This window comes from Paralichthys olivaceus, chromosome 4 (genome assembly GCF_024713975.1).
Source record: "Paralichthys olivaceus isolate ysfri-2021 chromosome 4, ASM2471397v2, whole genome shotgun sequence".
Lineage (NCBI taxonomy): Eukaryota > Metazoa > Chordata > Actinopteri > Pleuronectiformes > Paralichthyidae > Paralichthys > Paralichthys olivaceus.
The window spans coordinates 10,750,943-10,777,128 of NC_091096.1; the positions used below are offsets into that span (position 1 = coordinate 10,750,943).

The 26,186-nt window shown below is 40.9% G+C and overlaps 3 protein-coding genes across 7 annotated transcripts; all 3 read left to right on the top strand.

Annotated features, from left to right (window-relative positions):
- znf131 (zinc finger protein 131) lies at positions 1-6,576 on the top strand. 3 transcript variants are annotated; one of them, XM_020102721.2, is made up of 10 exons: positions 1-158; positions 2,239-2,386; positions 2,468-2,569; positions 2,961-3,105; positions 3,214-3,322; positions 3,509-3,700; positions 3,826-3,864; positions 3,973-4,201; positions 4,338-4,468; positions 5,073-6,576. In XM_020102721.2, exons 2-10 carry the CDS (start codon positions 2,257-2,259, stop codon positions 5,586-5,588), a joined length of 1,593 nt encoding a protein of 530 aa, XP_019958280.2. In that variant the 5' UTR covers positions 1-158; positions 2,239-2,256; the 3' UTR covers positions 5,589-6,576. The 3 variants fall into 3 exon arrangements, with proteins under 3 accessions (XP_019958280.2, XP_019958278.2, XP_019958279.2); XM_020102719.2 differs by having other exon boundaries at positions 3,826-4,201; XM_020102720.2 differs by having other exon boundaries at positions 46-396; positions 3,826-4,201.
- Positions 6,577-6,713: 137 nt separating this feature from the next.
- nim1ka (NIM1 serine/threonine protein kinase a) lies at positions 6,714-19,319 on the top strand. Of its 2 annotated transcripts, none has more exons than XM_069523666.1 (7): positions 6,714-7,534; positions 13,397-13,926; positions 14,402-14,757; positions 14,923-15,035; positions 16,554-16,675; positions 16,813-16,959; positions 17,408-19,319. In XM_069523666.1, exons 3-7 carry the CDS (start codon positions 14,450-14,452, stop codon positions 18,164-18,166), a joined length of 1,449 nt encoding a protein of 482 aa, XP_069379767.1. In that variant the 5' UTR covers positions 6,714-7,534; positions 13,397-13,926; positions 14,402-14,449; the 3' UTR covers positions 18,167-19,319. The 2 variants fall into 2 exon arrangements, with proteins under 2 accessions (XP_069379767.1, XP_069379768.1); XM_069523667.1 differs by lacking the exon at positions 6,714-7,534 and adding an exon at positions 9,387-9,797.
- Positions 19,320-20,070: 751 nt separating this feature from the next.
- creb3l3l (cAMP responsive element binding protein 3-like 3 like) lies at positions 20,071-25,984 on the top strand. Of its 2 annotated transcripts, none has more exons than XM_020102751.2 (10): positions 20,071-20,209; positions 21,634-21,774; positions 21,886-22,279; positions 22,460-22,566; positions 23,151-23,243; positions 23,444-23,550; positions 23,703-23,771; positions 23,874-23,958; positions 24,085-24,178; positions 24,379-25,984. In XM_020102751.2, exons 2-10 carry the CDS (start codon positions 21,634-21,636, stop codon positions 24,765-24,767), a joined length of 1,479 nt encoding a protein of 492 aa, XP_019958310.2. In that variant the 5' UTR covers positions 20,071-20,209; the 3' UTR covers positions 24,768-25,984. The 2 variants fall into 2 exon arrangements, with proteins under 2 accessions (XP_019958310.2, XP_069379766.1); XM_069523665.1 differs by having other exon boundaries at positions 20,087-20,208; positions 21,630-21,774.
- The last annotated feature ends 202 nt before the right edge of the window (positions 25,985-26,186 follow it).

Below are 26,186 nucleotides of genomic sequence, written 5' to 3' on the forward strand. Positions count from 1 at the left end.
AGCAACGGTCCTCGGCGTCCTAGACTTCGCAGTGGATTGTGGGAAACTGAGGCCGGAGGCCGGAACGACCGCCCTTTTTATGGTGCGACGAGTGTAGAAGCGAGCTACATGTGTCGCGGGGAATATTGTGGCCGAACAGCTGCGTGACTGAACTCCCGGTGAGTGATCCGACGTGTTTCCACGAGAACTTTGACCCGCGGCGGGTTTAACGAGGAAATACGAGCGGGAAATGTGTATTTTAATGCGCGGTTTGATGACGTAATGTTGATTGTCAAAAACGCGAAATGGCGAGCGTGCTAAGTGGAGGCCCGTCGCCTGTAACGTCCCGGGGCTCCACCACGTTAGTCCAGCTCATGTTCCAGGATCGAACCCGTCACCTAGGCGTGTGTGGCCCCGGTGAGTCGGGCTGTGGTGAAACGCAAGTATCGCGTGTTTGAAATGGCTTGTTTTGCTCTGCGGGGGGGTGTGTTTTGCTAGTTTAGCTAACAGCTAGCCAGGCTGGTTCCTAGATCAGCCCCATGTGTGGGATCAGGGGCTGATTATAGTCCCACCTCTCCATGTTGCATGTCGGGACCTCTGAATTTACTGTTTACTTTGCGAGGTAGTTTTATCTCTGTATTGTATCTCAGAGTTTCCATCATATAAATAGTTGCCTTAAACCAGGTTTACTAATACTGTGGTTCCAATGGGCCGTCAAGTTGAATTTCTCGTGTCTTTCTAATGTCCTTGTCCTGCAAACCCTGTTCAGCATTTTCATCCGTATTGAGTTTATAACCTTCTCACCCAGCACATGTAACTTTTCTTTAATGTCCACATGCAGCTTTAAATTAACCCACGACCTGAACTCTTTCCTTGTGCCCTTCAGTTGATTATTTTTGGTTTTATGTTCTTGATCTCTGCTCTTGCCTCGATTCAAACTCATATGACTTCTTCCAAAGTCTCAGTCTTTAATATCATTATTTATGTTGTTAGTTGTATAAGGTATTTGTCATTGATTAAATATTTCTATTTTGTTTTATTAGGAGGAACTCTGTTATCTTTCATTCCCTTATGGTTTCACAGCTAAAAACTTTATGCTGTTTTCTTTTTCCTGCCAAGGTGAATTTTAACAAATGAAAACATCTACATCCATTGATCCAAACTTCAAACACCGTTGCATATATATATATATGAACTAATCACAAAAATGAATGGAACACTTAAATCACACATCAGATCTTGATGAACTAATTATTCATGTTGAAAATCTTAACTGATGGACATCGTCTGATTTGTTGAGAACAAAATGATGCAGCAACAGTTAACTGGAACCAAAATCATCAACCCATTGAGGGCTGGATTCAAAATTACACTGAATAAGTAAAATACTGAAATCACAGGTTGATCCACCTCATAATGTGACTCAGTAGTAGTACTTCTGTAGAAGCTGGACTACCTGTGCAACCTGATGGGGCTGCAGGTACTGCCTCATGCTACCAATAGTGACAAGGACACTAGCAGAACACAAAACTAGAGAAGAATCAGTCAGGAAGATAAGAAGGGAACAACTGTCTGTGGCCACCACATGTAAAACCATTCCCTTTATTGGGCTTGTCTTGCACCTGTTGTCTCTTTCATTTGCACCAAAGCAGGTGAAACTGATTCACAGTCACTTGTGCTTCCTCAGTGGAAAGATTGATATCCCTGAAGAAGAAAGGAAATGTGAAGCGGGGTCATGCGAACACAAAATGTGAAAGTATAGAGTTGCTGTAGTTTTATGCTTTTTACTGTATATATTTAACATGAGGTTCAGTCTGGTGAGATAAGATAAAAATAAATCATATCACAATGATATCATTGATTTTTGTGGTTTTGAACTCTTCTATATAAGTGACAAACATTTGATGAACAGCAAAATCTGAGGTAGATCAAGTATGTGTCCTCGCACAATATGCAAGTGTTACATCTATAAATTCTGAACCTTTAGTATATTTCTAAATTATTGATATTATTGACCAATCCTAAGTCTTAAAGACATGTGCAGGTTTGAACTTGTACTTTGATCTACAGTTTTCAAAAAGAGGTTTCATATGAATTTAGTGGCAGCTACTCCAAAAACTACTTTGGAATATTTCCTGTAACTCAGATGCTTGGTAAAGGATTTTTTTAAAAAGGTAGTTAACAAAGCTACACAGAGATACCTTACTTTTCTTAAGCAATACCATAATCTGTATGTTTGATTTCCCCTGTTCCCTGCAGAGGAGGACCTGGTGAAAAATGGCGGCTGAAGTGGAGGTGGAGCTGGAAGGAGGCAATGAGTACCCAGCACATTACAAAGTCATGATGGACAAACTCAATGAGCAACGACAGCTGGGCCAGTTCACAGACATTACTTTAATCGTGGATGGTAAGTGGCCATACACTGTAATGTGTTTTAAGAAATTCCTCAAGCAGCACTTCCTATTCCCATATTTCTTATCTCTTGTAGGACACCAGTTCAGAGCCCATAAAGCTGTGTTGGCAGCATGCAGTCAGTTTTTCCACACGTTCTTCCAGGATTTTACACAGGAGCCACTGGTGGAGATAGAAGGTATTCTGTTTTCTACTTCAATTCTGAGAAAGGAACTAAAAGGTGACTAAAATGCTTAAATGGAAATAGAACTGATGTTAACAGACCAATCAGTATGAAGGAGTCCAAAAATCTAAAAAGGCAAACCTATAACTGTTTTGATCTCTCTTTCTATTTTATTTTGAAGCATATCAAGTGCTGCATTTACAGTTGAAAAATATTAGTTTGTGCCCCCTAATGGACAAACTATGAAGTTGTGAAACATTTTTAAACTTCCTTATACCTTCCCAGGTATTTCTGCACCGCAACTTCTTGATATGTAGCAACATATTATATCATATATATATATATATATATATTTACTCAACAAGTAGCTTTTACTCAACGATGCTGCTTCGTTGTATTCCAACAGGTGTGAGCAATACAGCCTTCAGCCAGCTGTTGGAGTTCACCTACACAGCCACACTAGCTATAGCTGGAGAAGAGGATGCGTACGATGTGTGGAAGGCAGCAGAATACCTCCAGATGCAGGAAGCCATCAAGGCGCTTGACAATAAGTGAGACTTGCATGTGTTGCACCTGAAGAAGCTTAATTTTGTCACTCAGTTTAATCGATGTTATAATTATTTCTTGACCTCTCAACATGAGCTTATTTTGTCTTGTAGGATAAATGAGAATCCCTCTGTTATGGCAAAGAGCAAAGGTAAAAAGAGAAAGATTGCAGAGACGTCCAATGTGATCACAGAAAGTCTGCCCTCCGTGGAAGGGGAATCGGTAAGTAATGCCTAGATAATATAATCGCTGGACATTCAATTGACTGTAATGTTATTTATTTTCTTGTAGAAAATTTTTCCACCACCAAAAATCAATTATTGGTGTTTCAACTGCCTAATTTAGGAATTGAACACAAGTGACCTTTACATTTAGTTGTCAGGACTGAATGTTCTCAATGTTCTCCAGGTGGAGATTGAGGTGATTGGGGATGGGGGCATTGAGGTGGAGGATTCGGGTTTAGAGGAGGTGGTCGACGCAGCAAAGAACGCCCAGGCTGCATCAGACGACTCTGCTTTGGCTCTTCTTGCTGACATAACTAGCAAATATCAGCAAGAGGAACCTACGCTACAGGTGATCAAGAAGGGAGGCATAGATGAGGTACTGTCACTTTTTCATCACTGGTTGTTCTAATGTTTCTTTGGTTTATTAATTTGGAAGCTGTAGAGTTATAAATATAAAAGATTTAACCCAAAAATGTGTGCTTCTGTGTTCGTGCTTTGCAGGATCTTGTGTATCAGGAGGAAACGGTGACTGCATCCAAGGTGTTGGAGAATGTTGACATCGTAGAGGTCCAGATTTCACAAGTGGACAATGTATTCCGCTGCAATAAGTGTGACCGCTCATTTAAGTTGTACTACCACCTCAAACAGCACCTGAAAACGCACCTGGGCGTATTGGAAAAGCCGCACGTGTGCAACCACTGTGGCCGCCCCTACTCACGGGAGGGCGCCTTGAGGCAGCACATCAGCACGTTTCACTTTGATGCAGAGGAGCTCTCTCGGAACCAGAAACCCCAAAAGAAAGTGCATGTTTGTGAATACTGTAAAAAGCACTTTGACCACTTTGGCCACTTTAAGGAACACTTGCGGAAGCACACCGGTGAGAATGAAGAGCTTGATAAGCTCAGTTTGTTAGTTTGTTGCCTAGTATATAACCAGAATTTGTCATATTTGACCTGTAGGCCTCTTGTTACATGTCCTGAGATACGTGTCTGTCTTTTTGTGTCCATCTTTAGGGGAAAAACCGTATGAGTGTCCAGATTGCCATGAGCGTTTTGCAAGGAACAGCACTCTGAAGTGCCATATGGCAGCCTGTCAGAATGGGGCAGGAGCCAAGAAAGGACGCAAGAAACTCTATGAATGCCAGGTACAGTTTGTCCAGACTCAAAGCCAGCAAGTGCTTTGATAGCAGTGTTGTTTCTACAGTAGAAACTGTTCTGATACTGCACACTCATGTATTTTTTAGATTGAGGCGGCTTACCTTGGGAAATTAAATTTTACAGTTATTGACAAAATATTAACTCAGCATCAAAATGGAAATGCATTTATGAACACTATTTCACAGTGGGAATGTCTCAGTCAAATGTTTAATAATAAATATTGCATATATTGGGATATAGAACTGTCAATAGATATTGCAAATGTTCAAATTTTTTTTTCACATTGAATTGTTAGAATTAATATTTGTTTGTAGGGGAAATAATAACATTACCACGGCTGTATGCCTCCAAAATACTATGGTGAGCCTGGGCCTCTCTCCTGCATGACGGACAAGTATGAGACTTTGGACTATATGGGAAATTGAGATCTTGCGTTTGCCACAGGTTTTGAATGATTACTTCCAATGAAACCATGTTTTCCCTTGAAACTAATGTGTCTTATCAATTCCTCTCATGGGTTACTCAAAAGGACGAATGCTCCTTTGACTGTCTATGACCATGTCGTATTGTTTTCTCCTCTCCCTCCATCAGGTCTGCAGTAGTGTGTTCAACAGCTGGGACCAGTTCAAAGACCATCTCGTGAGCCACACAGGAGACAAGCCCAACCACTGCACCATGTGTGACATGTGGTTCACTCACCCTAAAGAGCTTAAGGCCCACCTGAAGGACGTCCATTCCATTGAGGACAGCAAGTCAACTGAAGAACTGGTCATAACTGACCCTGCCGCCCTCGCTATAGCGACGCAGAGCATAGAAGGAACTGAAACGGTCCTGCTGGATGACGGAATTCAGGTGGAACACGTCACAGTGGAGCCTGTAGATATTGAGATGGAAGAGACTGCAACGGTGGTGGTGGAGGACGAAGGGGTGACGGAGATGTGTGAGGAGGACATGGAGAGACTGAAGCAGGCTGGGGTGCAGATCCAGGTGGTGCATGTGACTACGACTGAAGTTGATGGTCAGCAAGTGGTGAACTCTCAGGTGGAGGTAGAGATGGAAGGAGAGATGGTGAACGTCGAGGAAGTCGAACAAGCAGTGGTTGTATGAGAATGTTAAAATGACTCTTAAATGACTCGCAGGATACTCAGTCATGACGTTTTAGCTTCCATACAGAACACTGCATGCCGGATCCAGCACTTCACCTTGATCTTCTGTTCCCCGCCATCCTGTTGAATGACTCTGTTCCTGGCAACATCACTCTTTGAACTTTGAGGGATGAACAACTTCCTGCTAACTATGCTGTATTTATGTTAAAGCTGTTTGCCGTCATATCCCATATTGTTGATGACTCCTCAGTGCTTCATCAGTCTATTCTCATGTGTTTATTTTTTTTTTCTTTCTGACTTTATTTTAACTCAGATTTATATTTTGGATCACTTGCCAAGAGACTTTGACAATGAATCAAATGTTCCTGTTGCACCTCATAAAACAGCTGTTGTCTGGTGCTGATGCTCATCAGTGCTAATGCTACAGTTGTGTTTGAACTTATTTTCATATTCACATCACATTTATGGTGTTTTTGTAGGAAAAAGTCAGATAGGAATTAAAGTGGTTTCCAGAATGGGCTACAAGTCTTGCATCCATCTTCAGAGAGTTTGATAAACTTAAAAAATAACATAGTGAGGTAAAGATATGTTATGAATGTCTTTATTATACCTTTGGAATTTGTTTGAATTATTATTTTTTTTTTTCTTCAATTGATAAAATAGAAATAAGCTGAATCGTGATGAACCCACGGACATTTTCATCCAAATCTGCTGTTTCCCTTTGCTTTAAAAAATGTGCGTCTTTCATCTCATTGTTTTGGTTTTACAGCTGTAACTTTACTGGACTCAGCCTCTGTACAACACCTGCACAGCACAAAACAACACCTGCACAGCTACTATTTGGTGGAGCCACAGCCACTATTTCCTTTAGGAGCTGTTGGAAACCAGCAAAGAGTAAGAGAAAAGCAAATCTTTGACCTAAATACATGAGAGATGACCAGAGACACAATTAAAATCAAACGATTAAAGTTGCACCTTATCTGCCCACAGCTATTTGTAACTATGTTTTCACCTTTAACCATCTCTGATGGTGACAATGTTGTGTAGATATCAGGTTTACACTGACCTATAGTGGCCAAAACTAGTTATTGTGGACCTCAGGGAGAGGCAGAACAATCCTCATGAGCTGTATGTTGAAAATCTCTTTTCTTCCAATCTAATATAATGAAAATGCTGGTCAAGCATTTCATTTAGTAATGTTATTTGTAGATCATCAGCTGGTTAGGAAATCGCATGGATGACATTGTCCCAAAAGTGTTTTACATCACGATGTAATTTGATGTTCAATTGATGAATGAGATTAATGTGATGTAAATGTGCCATGAATTTAACCCACATAATAATACCCATCTCAGCTTCACCCCTGCCCATTACAAACACATGTTGTCACACTGAAAAGAACTAAATCAAACTGTCGGCTTACTGCTCCATTCAGAATCAGAAGCACTTTATTGATGCTGGGGGTAAATTGTGGTTTGGTGTCACTCCAGCCAAGAATAGAAACAAAAACAGAAATACAAAATAGAGGTAGAAGTACATAATAAGTCTGTTAAAAAGGTATTAACACAAGCATTTACCTCTGAAGCACACACTGGTCCCCTGACCCCACCACGACCCTGTGCCACGTTAATACCCGGGCCACGGTGACACGCACACGGGTTAAGTTACCTGGCTTTGTGCGCGCCTGTGGCCGCAGACTTGAGCTAAACGGATCCTGCGTCTCCATCCGTAATTCCCGCTCCCCATTGGCTCGGTGGACTCTGAGAGGGCGCCGCCGATTGGTCGACGCACCTGCCAGTCACGCGGATTCCCCCTCACAACAGACTTAGGGAGCAGCTGCAGCAGGAGAGCAGCAGCCTCAGTGCGCTGAATGTCATCGGAGATCATGAGCTCCACACCGGGCTGGATGGTGCAGGTCGGCGGGGTCCTGTGGAGGAGGTGATCCAGGTAAGATGTGATGTCCGCTGCTTGTCTCTGTGCTGCTGGGTTTGTGATGAGAAACGCGCTGGCTCCTGTGGGGACTGGCCTGCAACTGCTGCTGCGAAGTGATGGGAACTGTTGTCTGTCATTCACTTATCACACTTCACCATTTATTTCGCTTAAAATTGCTTTTTGAACCCGATCACATCAGAGTCACATCCTGGTTTGCGAGTCTGCAGCAGCTCCTGTAATAATCTCTGCAGGTGATGGAGCTCGTTTTATATGGATTCAAATAATGTCATTTCATCTCATTCATCGTTGCCTGTATTTTACAATTAAACTATAGTCTTGTTTTATCAATGCAACACTCCTGAGAGGGATCACCAGTGGATCACCTGGCTGTAACGCACGCACGTGACGCACGCACACGCGCAGTAAACAGATCAGAAGTTGGGGGGATCCCTCTTTATATACAGTCTATGGGGGATCCACAGTTTGGATGAGACTCTGCTCCGTCAGCCTCTTCTGCCTCCTTGTGCTGAGGCAGACAAAGCTGGAGGACAGCAGGTTATGAGAGGACACAGTCAGGCTGCAGCACCTGTTGCTCTGATGAGGTTGTATCTGCAGCAGCCATCATAACGAGTCTTTCTCCTGCATGTTCAGGAGCTAGAGATGTAATGTATTATTATTTGTTGACACCAATCAGCAAAGATTTAGACAGACTTCGAGTACAAGCATTGTTAGAGAAAAGCTTTTACCCCCTCCAAACCATCCTGATATTATAATGACTTGGAACTAGAACTGTTTTATAATTCTAATACACATTGACTGGTATATTTGCATTTTGGCAAAGACAGAGCAGAGCAGAGATCTGAATGACTCAGCTGCCAGATTCAAATGTCACAATTTGCTCCTTCACATTTTACTCCACTGATCCACCAGTTGGCTCCATTTTGCGTCTTTAACTATAATATTTATGTTGTTTCCCTCCTGCATCATGTAAACAACTGGTAGCCGCATGATGAATTGAGAATAATAAAATTATGAAATGTTTCATGATAATCTTTTTTTTAAATCTGCCCTTAATTCCTCAGACCTAGATTGAAAGCTGAATGCATTTCTATATTTTAGAAGGAAAAACATTCTCGTCTTTAAGCCTGTTCATTTCTCCCTGAATCAAAATGTTTAATCTTTTGATGGTCAATCAGTCTGTGCACGTGAAGCGCTGAGTGTCATGTGGTTCATTTTTTAACATGCAAACTGATGAGATTTCGATTTCAACCACCAGACGCAGCAGTAACAATGTCTCCTGCATTGTTGTGTTATTGTGCTCTATGCACACAGTGTCATGGTAACTTTGTTGAGGCCTCAGAGACGTCTACATCTCTCTGTCACTGTATGTGTGTCCCCAGGCTTTGAGAATAACAGTGTGTAGATAAATAAGTGAAAATGCATAAAAAGATTGAATTAAAACAAAATATTAATGTCCTGCTCATGTGGTTTTGATCATTTGCAGAACCAGATATTGTGTCTCAATCATTTCCAACTCCTTTGGTTTTAGTGCATCTGCAGAGATGTGTGCAGCTCTGGTTGGGACTCTGTGTTTATGTGTCAGGGGGAAGGGATTTAGAGGTCACTCTTGTTTTTTTGGAACTGGAAATGTGAAATATTTGCCCCATAGATTCCAGAGAGGCCTGTCTCTCTGTTCCTAGGGCCCATGGTCCTCATTGTTGCAGCTCTTTCACTGTTCAGCTCTTTATTCTTGTCAGCCGTGTGTCTCAATTAACACACTGGGGAGCTTTGTGTGGGTACAGCTCGCTGTCAGCGTGTGTATTTACACGAGTGCACTTGTGCATGTGTCTGTCTGAGGGAAAATGGTGCAAGTGAATGTGTGTGCACTGGCGCGTGCGTTGTCTTTGTGCCCGGATGTATAATGGCAGTGAAAAAGGGAGAATGGGATGCAAACACCGGCTGGACTGAGGGAATGGACTCATAAGTGAATGGGGAGCAAAGCAAGGTAGTTTTTTTTTAAAGAGACAAAACAGAGAGGAGGAACTGTTCTGCAGTTAAACGTTGCAGAGCTCCTGTCTCCTCTTATACCTCGTCTTAAGGCACAGACAGGCCATTGGGAAAGAATGACTAATTCGTGATCCACAGCTGCTGTGGAAGGGCTCTCGTGTTTTCCGTTGTTATAGAGTGTGTGAAGAGGCTGCTGATGGAAGCACGAGTGCACCAGTGCAAACTCTCCTCCCTCTCTTTAGGGACCCTCAGACAAATGATTGACTGTCTGGTGAGTAAGGACCCACACTTGGCAAAGCTGATTGTGTTTGCTGATGAAGGGGAGGCTGTTTTCAGACTCAGAGACTTGTCTGTGATAAACAATTCATATAGAGTGTTTTTAAAATGTGTACATCTGTTGGTAAATCAAACATTTATCAAGCAAGTTAGGTAGACAGGATGTGGCACGGTCTTCAATAAGTCATGAAAATTATTCTGAACATAACCCAGAGTAGGTTTGTTCAATAAATCAATATTAAAAATGAATAGCAATATAACATTATAGATGATTATATATCGATGTATGGCTCATGTATCGTGTGAGCACTGTGATGTTTAACTCTTGATCGATCTACCTCAGATTAGAAAAATGCAGAAATCAGTCTTTAAACTTAACATAAATAATAATGTGACATTCAACGTGATAATAATTGATTTAGACTGATATGAAAACATAAATCTTGATATAAGTTTTGGCTGTATCACTCAGCCCTAATACAAAATACATCCATCACTAAAGAGTATTCATTAAGAAGACCAAGGTGATCATATCCGTCTGTAAGTGTTTCAGCACATTTGGTTTTGATTGGTTCTGATGCTCTGCCATTGAGTGATGTTACTCAGCTTAAAGTTGCAACTGTTTCTACAACATGTCTTATTTGTCTAGATCAAAATCAGAAGCATGAGCCCAGTAGTGAACATTACAGTGTTTCAATATAGATTTGCTTATTCTCATTTGGTATGAGCAATATTTTGTATTTAAACCATGTAGGGTATCTCTAATGGTCTGAGCAGAAGCCAGAAGATATTTTGAAACTAACCCTTAATTTAAACAAAAAAAATTAAAGAATCTACTACAAACTTGTTAATTGTCCTTGACTTATAGTTTGACTAAAATGACCTTTGTTGCTTTATGCATTGATTTCAGCATTAAGCAAGATATATGGTGTAATAGACTTGGATGGTTTCTAATTCCTCCAGTGACACACTGTTGTGCTGTTGTTGATGTGTGTATACATCTTTCAGTCTGCTCACACACACACACACACACACACACACACACACACACACTTCACTTGCTCTGCTGGCTCGATGCTGTGTCACACAGCACTGCAGTGTGCTCTCTGTCTTGACACTCTGTGCCAGTTAATGCCTAATCCTCTGCCTGAGCAAAGAAGACAAACAAACCTGCTCATTCAGTGCCCATCTCCAAGCAACAACAAAGATCTGTTTCAGTGGATCCAGCAAAGCACAAAGCAATCTGGGTAAAGATACTCGTCTATAGACCGACCCTCTGTGGAGATATACTCTCCACTTGATGCAATAATCAGTCAGTTCAGTTTTTAAAACCTGCTTTGTGCAACACAGCATGTATCCTGTACTCTGTTTAAACAGTTTTTGGAATATGTTTATAAAGTTGAGATCTTTAGTGTTTTGGTTGATGATATTTGTTATTTTATGGTTATTTGTTCCAAGACGTATTAATCAATCATGTATATAAAACTATTAAGTATATATTTCTATATATCTGCAGAATTCGTCTTCTTCTCTCCTCTTATTATTTATTGCATTTATCTCATGCACGCTTGTCCTTTAGTCTTTTTTATTTACACACATAAAAGGCTGGTATTCGGCACGTGTTGCTTTGTGCTGTAAAGTGGAGGCCTCTCGTCTCTTAGTCAGTCCTTTCTCGGCCGCCTGAGATCAATGCTTAGATATTCATGGTGTGATGATAGCAAGGTGTTTGAAAGGCTGGGAGACTGCAGGCCCGACAAAAGAGAACGGCTTTGATTTCCCAGAGCAGCTTAAACATAGATTCATTCATCTTTATATAGAGAACAGAGAACAAGAACACTGTGTTACTCCTGCCTTACACACACACACACACACACACACACACACACACACACACACACACACACACACACACACACACACACACACACACACGTCTTCTTCTGATGCAAAATAATGACAAACATTTTATATAAAGCTAAGGGAGAACAAGAGAAATGTTTTTTCTGTCCGTTTTACACAACATCATTGTTGTATTTCAACTCTTGATTATTGAAATCACTATTGCCATATAATTGGGTCACCTACTTTTATTTGTATTAGTTAACTTTATATCTATGAAAAGACAAAACACCTCAAAATAGGCTCTGACTTCCCAACAGTGGCACTCAGCATCACTCTGGTTCCTTCCTATTAAAGATCTAAATCCTTTTTTTAAATACTTCCAAATAATTCAAACATGGGCAAATGTAAACAGTGAATTTATCAATGTATTGCCGTGAACCAATGCACATTTGATCTGTGTGTTCATAGCACTATAGAAATAATATGTGAGATTTAATAAAAGACTATAATTATAATATATCATCAATGAGATCATCAATGGATATCAATTAATAACCTATATTGACAAAGGGAAGGCATGTTTTGCAGAAAGCTCTGTCATATTGGATGGGAAGCGTCTGTTAACTGCCGTCTTCAGGCGGTGTAAGAAAAATCACACTCAACTAAAAGTATTTGCAGCAAAATGTAGTTGTACTGAGACATGTGTAGACTAGGTTGGGTATTCTGTGTATGTACAGTCACTGTTGTATTCAGGTGTCAGGTTCAATAGGACAATGGACTTGCACTGGTAGAAAGTAGGTGCACATTGTTATTCTGTTAAACACCTCAGCAACTCATGGTGAATTAGAAAGTACAGACAATTAGGGCCAGTCCAGTTCTGTCTGTTCACAGGGATAACACTAATAATATCCACACTGCATTAATTATTGAACTGATACTTTACTGTACATATTTATTACTTTATTTATTTATAAGTTGTTTTAACTCCATGATAGAAAACTTTGCATTAAATGTGACCCATAACATTGAACTTCTCGAATAAAGATACATGGACATTTGATATGCAATTGAAATATATAAAGTCATAATTATTTTTGAGTGCACTTAAGAAACAAAACAGATGAAACTAAAGTCACTTTGAAAACAACTTAAAATCCTCTGGAGTCCTCGAAATTACATTTTGTGTATTTTAATTGGCTAAATTAAATTGTCGGTATAAAAAGAACTGTGTGTGTTCAGCTTCACCTCAGATTCACCTTTTACTTTTCCCTCTCATGGGACATTGTTAGAGCCTTCCTGTCAAGCAGGTATCACCTAATTTCAAACACACATCACACACACACACTCACTGACATTAGGGAGTACCGGTCATTACTGGTGTCCTCCATTTGAAATGTGAAGATCATGCTGGTATCTCACGTTGTAAGAATCCCGCTTGTTAGCAGAGGATCTCGCTCATTTGTTCATTCTGGCTCTCATGGCAACGTCAGCCTTTGTCGTCCTCGGTGACAAGACTCGAGCTCTAAATGAAGCAAGGATTACAACACGCATTAACGGACACTCAAGCAGATAGTGAAGGGTACCACCTGTGTTGACATGTGTACACAAAGTCTCACATTTCAAAGATGCTTGATTCATAAAGAAAATCATGATGGCAAAAATTATTAATATTTTGATACCAAACTGAAAAAAACGGGTTTCTATTATAACATCAATGACATTTCTTTGTGTCTTCCTTGTACTTTGTTCCAGGTTGTCTAAATAATTGTCCCATGGCTGCACCCTGACACTATCATCTGTTCAGCCTCTTTCCTCCGACCCTCCATCTCCTCATCCCTCCTCCTCAGCCTGTGACCTATTTATACCCTGGAAACTCAGGAGAGCCCATTAAAGCTCAGGAGATCTCTTCAGACACAACCAGGAGCATGAATCCAACAGCACACAAAATCTACTATCTCATCTCCAGCCTCTGCTCCTCTTCTTGTGTAGCTTCAGATGAGGAAAACTAAAACTTTGACTGCTGGAAATTCTTGAAATGCAACAAGACCGTGGCTGTAGTCCTCCCCTGATATTCCACTGCGGCGAGGACCAGTTGCAGCTCGTTTGGGAACTTTGGACGCAGCATGTGCTTGAGTCTGTGGAGCCTTGGAGCTTCTGACCAGTTGAGTTGAAGTAAAAGAAAACACATCAGTAACATGTGTTCTTTCACTTGGCTGTCTCTATAGCTATGAGATATGGGACACTGAAAAGATTTAGCTGCTACATGACTCACATATCTGAAGGTACGTTGAATGAATTCCCCTGATATCAGCTTAAACAATAGAATAAAAATGTATTCAATTCAATATTTACATTAAAATATTGATTGAATATTAAATGTGCTGGCTATTTCACTTTTTTATATTTCACATCATATTGGATTATGTGTGAGGAGCAACACTATGATTTCACAAAGATTAATTAATATTAATATTTAATATGATTAGACAAGAACATTGGAATAACTCATATTGAAGTGAAGTGGGCTTTATATACATTTAAAGAGAAGAAACACCAAATATGTTCTTATTGCAGTTTTTTTCTGTAATTTATTTGATGTTTAAAGATGGGGATTTTTAAAGACAATCTCAAAGCAGTCGGAACATTAATCAAAGTGCATCAGGAAAAATTCAATGTGGTCTAGAAATATACATTTTTAAAAATGTTGTAAGAAACTAACAAGGAAACCACGGTTTTTTGTTCTTTGTGTGCATCCAGTCATGCTCCCCTCCCAGCCATGAGCTAAGTCCACTCCACCCTTGCAGGATGACTGCTGTCTGCCCCGCTGAGAACAGTCCAGAGGGGACTGCAGCCGGGGCCAGGACAGCAGGTTCTAAGGGGTCGGCGCCGGGGCCAGCAGGCACCGCTGGGAGCAGCTCAGTTTCCGCGGTAGAGTCTAACGGAGACTCAGTCGGAGGCTCCGTTGGAGGCACAGCTGTGGTTACTGGTGGCCAAAGGTACACCCGCTGGAGCCGCCAGGACAGCTCCGACATCAACACGGACGATGAGGGAGCCACCATCCGCAGCCTCACTCCTCTGGAACGGTTGAACCTGGATATGTGCCAGGATGAAAGGTAGGAGGAGAGAAAACTGAAATTCCCTTTTTATTTTTTCATTTTAGGATTTCTATTGATTGTATTTCTCTTTCCTTTTCCCACCTCCCATGCAGTGAAATTCTTTCTGTAGTGGCTCCACTTTTATAAGTCATTGGTGTAACCTCTTTTGTAATCTGGTCACAGGGTCGTCCGTGAGCTGACAGTGGGAAGAAGAATTGGCTTCTACAAAATTCGAGGGGAGATCGGTTGTGGAAACTTCTCCCATGTCAAGCTGGGAATTCATGCCCTCACCAAAGGTAAGAAACTGTGAATGACGGTAAACTGTATTTACAGCATCTGTACAGGGATAAATGAAAAGGTCAGCTCTGCATGTTTTCAGCTCTGCTCTTCTTCTTAGATTAAAGTGATTATGTGGCTGATGAGCTGTTTCCATCAGTTGGCTGCAACACCAACAAGTGTGATCTTATGTAGCAATTCACCAACAAGGTGATGTTTGCCAGGTCAGGGACTGATTCAGCCACACAGAGACAGACTGTCTGCTGCTCTTGAACAGATGGATTGATTAGCGATCTTCAGTTTCCTTAGCGACGGCTAAAATTGCTGCATGCTTCATCAAAGGCTAAAGAGAGAGAGGAGAACGAGCATGTGTGAATGTGTGTGTGTGTGTGTGTGTGTGTGTGTGTGTGTGTGTGTCCTTGCAGGATAACATGTATTTTACTGTATGCTTGTGTGTGTGTGTGTGCGCGTGTGTGTGTGTATGTGTGTGGATGTGTGTTTATGTGTGTGTATGTGTGTGCATGTGTGTGTTTGTGTGTGTATGTGTGTGTGTGTGTGTCTGTGCGTGTGTGTGTGTGTCTGTGCGTGTGTGTGTCCTCCAAAAACAATATGAGCTGCGATGCATTTTAAATGCTCATTGAAAGCTATGTCACAGCTGAAAGGGAGTCTAATACCAGCCTGAATAATATATACTGATGCACAATTAGATATCTCAACACCATTTTGCCCCTTAAGAACTTTTCTGTATTTAGTTACCTGAGGTTTTATTTTATTTATCTCTTTGAATCATTAATCAGTTGTGTGAGTCACATACACTGTATGTAGATTCATTTTGGGATTTTGCAGTTGTTTGTTTTCTACATTTTGAAACGTGCACCGTGTTTCTTTTGCATTTTTAAAATGTGGTTTGTTTAATTTAATTCCAGAACAAAGTGGCCAGAGTGATTCATCTGTCTGTTCCCCCTGCCCTATTTGATATTCACTGATTTGACGTTTCATATCTGCTGAGAGTTTAGATCACAGCAGTAATACAGGTTTCAGTCAGCTGGAGCTGAAAGTGAGAGTTCACCCCTGGGAGAACATAATCAGGAAAATTGGTTTCTGGTGGCAGTTAATCCTCCATCAAATTATCTGCAGCAGAGCATCAGGCCTGGTCATTTCAGGGACAATTCTGCGTTTGCTAGGTGGAACCAGGCTCAAATTTTCTCTCTTCTAGCAACAGTACATGATTTATCAGAAAGTTAAAATGAATTTAGTCATGATGCACAGCAATAGACATGATGAGAGTACGATGGAGTATGAGGACCTTATCGCAGCGGTTTCCAGAATAATGTTAAGATATTACAAGAAGAAAGTTTTAATTTAATTAGAAAAAGTCCATATCAATTATTTTCCATATTAAATTAACTTAATACATATAATATAAAATAAACATTTTATTCTCTTAAGTTTTTTCTGCATGATTGGAGTGATCCAGTGTCTTTGTAGAAATGTGTCCATGATATTAGGTTTCATTGAGCTTTCTGCTCTGTAACCAGACAAGGTGGCCATAAAGATCCTGGACAAAACCAAGCTGGATCAGAAAACCCAGAGGCTGCTGTCCAGAGAGATCTCAAGCATGGAGAAACTGCACCATCCCAACATCATACGCCTCTATGAGGTTCCGCTCACACACTACACACTCTCATATTGATTTATATATGACCATTAGCTGATCACAAGGGTCTTCCTCAGTGATCACGACATCGGTTTTCATCTGAGTAATGCATTCTGACATAACATCTTTTCCCTCTTCAGGTGGTGGAGACGTTGACACGGTTACACTTGGTGATGGAGTTTGCAGGGGGAGGGGAACTCTACACCAAAATTACCACAGAAGGGAAACTTTCTGACGCCGATGGCAAGATTGTCTTTGCTCAGATCCTCTCTGCTGTTCAACACATGGTCAGATCATATGAGTTTATATCAAATGTTAAGAAAGATAACAGGAAAACACATCTCAATCTGAGCGTTACAGTAAAATTGACCATTAAGATTTTTGTATCTGATCATTGACTGTATATATGTATATGCCAATATATTATTTAGAATATAGGTCTAGAAAGTTAATATATATTAAGATGCTAGACATGAAGAATCTTCTCTATTGCCATCTGGTGGCTGGCTGCAGTTTAGGTCATAAACTCCGCCTCCTCCATGTTAGCAAATTGGACATGGACCAAACTAAGAAGTCAAAGTACATGTCAAAGATACCTGATATTTTAGGTAGTTCTTACCACACTGATGTTTGCCTATTTTTCAGGTAATTTTGGTTTTCATTAGGGACTTGACAGATCAAATATTTACATGATGTAGTTTGATTTTTAACAAGTTTTTCATTTTTCTCACACAGCACGGGAGCAACATCATCCACCGTGACCTGAAGGCAGAGAACGTCTTCTACACCAGCAGCTCGTGTGTCAAGGTGGGGGACTTTGGCTTTAGCACATTGAGCCGCCGGGATGAGACACTAAACACGTTCTGCGGCTCTCCGCCTTACGCTGCGCCAGAGCTCTTTCGAGATGAGCATTACGTTGGCATCTTTGTAGACATCTGGGCCCTCGGTGTGATGCTGTTCTTTATGATGACGGGCACCATGCCATTCAGGGCGGAGACGGTAGCCAAACTGAAGCGCTGCATCCTGGAGGGGGCCTACATCCTGCCCTCCTGGGTGTCAGAGCCGTGCCAGAGGCTGATCAGAGGGATCCTTCAACCCGTACCATCTGACCGCTGCACGGTGGAGCAGATGATCGGCTGTGAGTGGCTCCTCCCTGTGGACTTCCCACAGTCCATGGAGCCCTTTAAACTGGACCCGTCCTACCTTGCAGAGAGTGATCCACCTGAACTGGGGGAGGAGGAGATGGAGGTAAAGGCAGCGCTGGAGACACTGGGAATCACCTCAGAACACATTCTCAACAACCAGGGGAAGGACTGCAGGAGCTCCATCACCGGGGTCTACAGGATCCTGCTGCACCGTGCTCACAAGAGACGGGCTGTTCAGAGCGTGCCTGTAGCCACCAAGGTTCCAGGAACAACTACAACGAGTAAAAAGGAGCGATTAAAAGTGTACCGTAATTTACGGCACACGTCAAAACTCTGCGTGGTTCTGTGACGAAATGCTCTGCTCCACCCTGGAAACTCATTGACATAATGCCTCGTTTCCACAGTTTTGTTGCGTGTCCATAATTCCGTTTCATATATGGACCCCGGCCCCTAGTGTTCACTGCGCAGAATGTATTTCTTGGCGGTAATGGTTGCCACTGAAGTCATGGTTGGGGGTTTTTCACAACCTTTTGTGAAATATGTAATTGAATTGAATGAAATAGCCGTAGCTAATTGTTTTTATGCTAACAAAACTTTGTCCAAAATCTACCACAAAACGTACATGGAGGCTAATTCAGGACTGAAGAATACAGCTTCACAATACTTCAAGATCACAGAGGTTGCTATAGGAATGAATACACTTCAGGTTGAAGTGGATATGGACACTGAGTTATGTGGAAATGAGGCATTATAGTCTTGGTTGAGCCTGCATGGACTTTATTAGAAATAAAAAGTGCTTTTCAGTCCAGCATTATAAGGTACATTGAAATATCACGGTATATAACCCCACTCTGCTCCTGAAATCTGGGATTTCTTACTTTAGTATCTCTCTTATAGTCAGTAAAATTAGTCTCTGTGAGAATGCTGCCACCATTGAATTATTACTGTCTCCTTCTTTGACAAGGACCTATTCCTCATGAGATTTGGAAATATTATGAAATATGATTTAAGGAAACATAATATGGATTAGATGGCATACATAACTTTTATTTAGGTCCTGCAGGTCAGATAGTCGTTGCCCACATTCTATGCTTAGTGCTTTAACACCATTAAACCCAATGAGAACTCAATGTAGCATGAATCTATAAGAAAAGATTCCGAAATTCACATCCTGCTGAGGCGTTAAAGTGGTGAAGCATGTCAGCACAGGAAATAGGTTTTTATTGTTGACTTGCACTTTTCTTCCAATGCCTTAGTTTTCTATGAGACAGACTGGTTTCATTGAAATCCTTAAAAAACATTTTGTGGCTTGAAAAAGTCAAGACATGACATGAAGCTAAAAATATAAACCAACAAACTAAAGTTGTTTGTTGGCAGAATAAAATTCATTTTCAGTTTTGAATCAGACTATGTGTCAGTGTGTGTTTCAGTTGTATGTTTTTTTTAATCATTTGATGCCATCTCCATGCTCATGTGTTGATTAAAATCTGTTTAAAATTTTAGTGCATCGTATTTATTTTCTCTTTTTGTATCTAACACACACACACACACACATTCACTTGGGAGATACCGATATTTGACACCTGTTACAGCTGTATGTGTTCCTGTACCATGTCTTCTCATTCTCCTCTAGCTCCACACTGATTAACCGATCAGTCATCAATGAGGTGCACCTGGCCAGTGGATTAAGGTTTTTAAAAACTCCTGTGTCAGGATCAGAAGCGAGGCTTCCAGTGTGGGGACTGCTGCTTCTGCTGAGCCTCAGCCTGGGGTTTTAACCTTGTGTGTATTGTGTCTGTTAAAGGCTTTCTGTTGTTGATTCGTGTCAGTGGTGTTCAGTTATCTCACATGTTGTTCGCCGCTGGGGCCACATAATGGTGGGATGTAACACACCTGAAGTTCAACCTGCAGTCAGGGACACAGAAATGAAACTGTTTCAAATCATCCACATGTGACTGACAGATTACTGATAATTGTACTTTAAGAAGAACTGATCAAATTGAAGAGGGGGGAGGACCCCTACATTCTCCCCACCATGTTGACATTTTTAATAAACAAATTTCACATACCAAAGCAAGGACATATAGATATAGATTCCAGCAGACCTTGGACATAGATAATAACAAAATTATTATTATTATTATAAGATGATATAATATAACTCCTATAAATACTGTATATCCATGCCAGGGCAGAAAGCTCTGCACTACATTTCCCAGAAGCCTCTTGAGAAGTTCAGCACGTACTGATATCCGGCTGTACGCGATGACGCATTTTTTGCCTCGTTGGAAGGTGGTTTTGCAGGAAGCGCAGTGACAGCAGCTGAGCAGAGGAAAGCTCAGACACACGGACTCAAGTCAGTCGATGGTATTCAGTCTCCTGTCAGTGAACGGTAAGAGAGTTCTTTCACTCAACATAGACTGTGTTTAATGCTGTTTCTAATGTGTTGTAATGTGACGGCCTCTCTAAACACAGACCCTCACAGGGTGTGAAGACGCTGTGGCCTAACACGCCTCCTCATGTCTGTGAACTAAATGATGTCTTTGTTTTTATTTTTACATTTGTTACGTAAGATGATGATTTATATCCTCTGGAGGAGTGGCTGCTACTACCAGGTCATTTCATGTGTGTGTCAAAGTGGCCATGCTGCAGGACAAATGTCTTCCTGCGGGACAATAGAGACGCAAAGACACCGAGCTGCTTCCGTGCGTTTGCACGTTTTTCTGTTTCTACGATGCAACGTGAAAACAGGTCGTTTCCTGCTGTCAACCAAAGATCCGCCGCGTTATTTGTTTTGACTTTTAATGTTGCATTCGTGACAAAGACGTGGGGGCGGGGTCCACTATGAGATGATGTCATGATGGCCGCGTGGCGATGATGCAACGTGAAGGTGTTTACATGGCACTTTGGTCGACGTGTTATTAAACCTCTGACAGGGAAGTGTCCTCTGCCACACTTAAGATATCATGGAGGCAAAGTCTTTGAACGCCTCATAGTCCAAACACCACCCACCTCTGGTCCACATGTACCTGCAGGCTATAGCTTTATAAATACCTTTCTATATTTACATTATATTCTATACTATTTAAAGACATCTTTTAAAAGTTGTACTTACAATATACTATGTTGTTAGTTTACTATGGTGAATTTATATCCATTTATCAGATTTTGTACTGTTCTTTTTGTAGACCGTATCTGCCTATGTTTGTATAAACAGTTTAATCTGCACAGGTATCGATAAATATACTTCAACATCTCTTTATACTATAGTGCAATCATCCTGTGCCACACAGCACTTACTGCATTTCTATACATACAATATTCCTGTTGTTAGAGATAATAATGTATATAGTCTTTTTTTATTCTACTGCCCTTCTTATTTTCACTCTCTTGTTTACGTCATACTGACTCATCTGCTGATGTAACAAGAGAATTTCCCCATTGTTGGATCAATAATGTTTCATCATTTTTTGACTTGACTTTATCTAAAATAGGTTTTATATCATTTCAGGTATATATTGCTTTGATTTTTAAACAATATTTAGGCACAGCTCAGGTTCATAATAGGAACTCACATGTCACATGATAGTCATGGAGTAATTCATTTTTACTTTCATTTCAGTCAGTATGGCCTTGTTGATTTTGCATCCTTTAACAGTTGGGCTGTAACTTACGATTCTTTTCCAGTCAAAGAATAAAAAAAAACAATAAAAAAACAACATAAAACAAAATATATATAACATGAATTAGAATAAAATATTGAATAGATGATCTCTAATGTTGAACTTAATGGAAATGCTGGTCTGTGTACTGCAGATGTCAGTCACTGAGGATCTTCCAGACATGGATGGAACAGACCTGCTGGGTCTGCTGTTCCAAGATGGAGAGGACGGATCTACTGAGCCCTTCTTTCCTGATGGGAACGGGCTCATCGAATCCTGGCTGTTTGAACAAGATGTAAGAAAACGTTGTCAGAAACGTTAACTGGATGTTACTGTAATATTGAAAGTTGATCATTGAGCTCACGTGTTGTGTGTTTCAGATTTAAATACTGTTTTTGTCCCTCAGATGCTGACTGGTATGGACACTGAAGATTTCCTGTCCAGCTTGTTAGAGGAAGAAGCCAACATGGGGACCATCTGTCCCTCTCATTCTCCCCTGGGCAGCGACAGCGGCATTTCTGATGACAGCAGCACTGGAGTTGGAAACACCAATCTTCTGGGATGCCCGAGTCCTCATGGCAGCGATAGTGATGTTGTGCCCAGTCCAAGTTACTCACAGCCCAGTCCAGTGCCCTCGGACCCTGCCCTGGTCCCTGGGGAGCAGCGCACGGAGAGCCTGGAGGCCCTAACAGTCCAGACAGATCACTGCTACTCTCTGCTGCAGAGCGAAGGGAAGGACATGGATGTCCTGCAGAGTGTGAGGGCAGAGAGGCCAGATACAGATGTCTTCATTGATCTGGGTATGTCGTCCAAAAACGATTGAAAAACTAGTATGTGGGCATACTGTAATATTTTTTTATCTCATTAATATAAATCCCGTCAGAAAACCTGGATTTAGGATTTTGAGATTTTGAGGGGTTGCCTTTATAAATGGACACAAAAAGATGAAAATTCATTTTAAATGTTCTTCCTTCTGGCAGACGACCTGGTGACTGAGGAAATGGAGGAGGACATCACCAGCGAGCTGCCCTGCACTTTGTCCATTGAGGACTCAACAGAGGATTCCATGCTCCTCAACACAGACGAGGTCAGTTTCTCTCACTATTTAAGCAGGATTAAATATAATATTTGACCAAAGACCTAAAGAAAGTAACATTATGCAACTTTCTTTTTACATTTTTACAGTAGCTTCAAAGTCATTTTAAAGAAGAATAGTATCACTTGGATTCCCCAACCACCCGTAACTTTGAAGACCTAGTACAATCTCTGAAGAGGTGTTTAATTTACTATCTTAAATTGCCAGGATCAGGTTCATCCAGTTCAAGAGTAATATTGAACTGTAGATCAGTTTAAAAGATGTAGAACTTTTTAAAATCCAGCATTTATCTCTGAAATATCTAACTTAAAATATCAAGAATTCTGAACAGAGTTTGGTGTATTTGTTGTGTTGTTCCTTCCTACATGAGAACCACTTTACTTTACACAGAACTATTCACAATGTGTGGCAGCAGAGGGCGCCATTGCTTAGAAAAAGTTGCACAGCCTTGCCTCTGTGTGCCTGTTTGTTTATACATATGAGTGTTTTGTACTTTCATGTAGTATTTTCCTGATTTTTGATGCCTATGAATTACTTTTGCTCTTTTTTTGCAAACTGTGGTTTTCTCCCTTCAGTTTCAGTTCAAAGACATTGTTCTCACTGAGGAGGAGAAGCGGCTTTTGGCAAAAGAGGGAGCCACCCTCCCCTCACACATGCCTCTCACAAAGGTAATTGATGCACTTCACATCTTTTTTTGCTGTAAATGTAAATCTATCAATGACCCTTTCTGTTGATAAACAAACATTATTGTTCCCTTGTATAGTTTGACCATATCTTTCTGTGGCTTAGCTTCTAAAGGTTTATATACACACGTTGTCATCTGTCATGTCAACATCGTGCTGAGAGCCTCCTCATCTCTGTGTAACAGGCAGAGGAGAGGACCTTAAAGAGGGTCAGGAGGAAGATCCGCAACAAGCAGTCTGCTCAGGAAAGCCGCAAGAAGAAGAAGGTGTATGTCGATGGACTGGAAAACAGGTGAGATGAGGTTTTCAGTAATATTTAAATGGAAGAATTTAAATTAGAAGCCTGCCTTGTTCCTTCTGACTAGTTGATGACAGCATAGGTAAAATATAAAAGGATAAAATAAAGGACAGAAATCCTGATTGCTGAATATGTGTGTCCTGCAGGGTTGCCATCTGTACGGCACACAACTTGGAATTACAGAAGAAAGTCCAAATGCTCCACAAACAGAACATGTAAGAACCGACTGAATTAATTCTTCTGTATTAATCTGTAATAATAAAAATCGAGTGTTTCTGTTGACAGCTGTGATAGTAGATGTGTCTTGGTTCTTACAGCTCTTTGATAGAGCAACTGAGGAAACTGCAGTCCATCGTGAAGATGTCCACTATGAAGGCCAGCACTACCAGCACTTGTGTCATGGTAAATTTGTGGACAGTATTAATGTCTTTCTTGTCACTTGGTTTTTATTGTTCTCAGAGTAAATGTGTAATTCTGTGTAATGCTGCAGTATTTCCTACTCACTTCCTTGTATGGTTTGCCTTCCAGGTGTTCCTGCTCTCTTTCTGTCTCATCATCTTTCCGTCAGTCAATCCGTTTGGTGGAAACACAGAAAAAAAGGAGATGTACACACCCTCATCCAGTAAGATACATCAGAATAAAGAACTGTTTGTTGTAATTCCACCTCTCTTGCCGTGACTTTTCAATACCAAGAACCTGTGTATACGGCAGATTGATCTTTATCAATGGTGGTATGTAGATGTGGTGTGGTTTTATCTCATGTGTAACCCAGATTTCATGAATGTAATTTTTGGCTCTATCATTTCTCATCCGTTATTGCAGTCATCTCCCGGACCTTGCGCTCCGTGCCACAAGAAAGCACAGATGCCATCTCCTACATGGAGCATGAAGAGGAAGAGTTTCCCTTCGCTCCCCAGGTTGAGGTGGACAAGAGCAAAGCCATCTTCAGCATGAGTCAGAAGAACCACACCCCTGACTACCAAAGGGTGGAGCAACCCGACTCGGAAACAGGCGTCAACAGCAACTCCTCTGCAGACTTCCCCGCCCCTGCTCAGGCCGCGGAGATGAAGCCGGGCCCGGCTGGAGGATTAGGGTCTTTACAGGAAGGAGCCATTGATGCTGTTGTGCCATCCACTGTGGCAAAGGATAACTGGATAGAGCGGAACCCGCCATCTGTCATATTACCACAGCACCGCTCCGATGAGATGTAGTTGGGAGATATTTATCATTATAACCAACAGAGGGAGCCATACTCCTAATGTTTTGGGTAGAAGAGGGAATCTTATACTTAGAAAAAGGGGGAAGGGAACAAAACATTTATCATAAAGACATTGGATCAGTCTGTCCGTCCCTACTCTTCCCCTCTAACAGCCTTGTCTGTGCTACTGTTACTTTTATTGCACTTTGTTCTGATTTTCTACCAATGATTAAAAAGAACTGGAGAGATTCCCATGTTCCAGCAGTGTAAACTACTGAGGAATAAGATTGCAGCAGACTTATGTTGCTGGAGGCCTCTTGCTAAACGCAGAGGCCTCACGTTAGTCTACAAACCAGTGGTGACAACCACAATATGTGAACTTGAAAAAAAAAAATATGAAAAAATTATAATGAAGCGGCAGAAACTTATTCAAGAGGACCGTTACTTGATTTTTTTCATTATTCAACACCAAATTGAAGGGTGCGACCCTGTGCGTCTGTCTGATCTCTTCCACCAGATCTTAACGTACGCCGCTCGATAATGACCCTGCCATTGTAATTATCAACATCCATTGCTTAGTGTCAGGCAGATCGCTTGATTCTCATGAAGCTTGATCAATACAGCACCATAGTGCTTAAAGCCATTGCAGGACATTTGGCCATTTAGAAGACTTGTGAAGTTTTAGTGTTTCCCTTGTAACAAGGGTATCATGCACCTTTAGAAATTTGAAATGCTTTTTTTTATATTCATGTACAGTAATGCAAGAAAATGTTGTCTTCAAAGTTTAGAACAAGACACTGAACCATTCGACCTTTTAACCCCAGTCCACCCCTACAATCTCCTGTTTCACATCATCGTACAGCTCTTACTTTTTATGAATCTGAAATACGTACAGACTAAGGGGGTTTGATATATATTTGCTCAGTACTGTGTTGCAGTAAAAATATACTTAAAAATGTAATGACCTGTTTTGTCAGTGAGGCATTTTTGTCTTTCTGTGTATTTATATCTCCGGTTACTGTCAGTGATAAATGGAATCTAAGTGGTATTGAAAGTACTTCTTTTTAGTCAAGATTGAGAATTATAAATGTTGCTCATGTTGAACAAATGCACTGACATTTGACAGTTAAAGAATGGAATGTAAATATGCTTTGACTGTAGCTCTTCTGTACATTTGAACTCATAAACATGTCTGGACATCAATAATAATAATAAACCTTTTATATATCAGAATGACTCTGTGCTTTTCTTGATCGGTGTTAACAGATACTCAGCTTGTGGTTTGGAATTCATTCAAGCCTGCTCTGAAATTATAAATTTCAAAAGGTCAAATGGATGGTTACATCCGTGTAAAACATCTTCAAAAATAATCTGTCTTAATGTAGAAACACATCTTCAGTAGTCCTGCAGTACTGTCCATGGAGTGGGATCC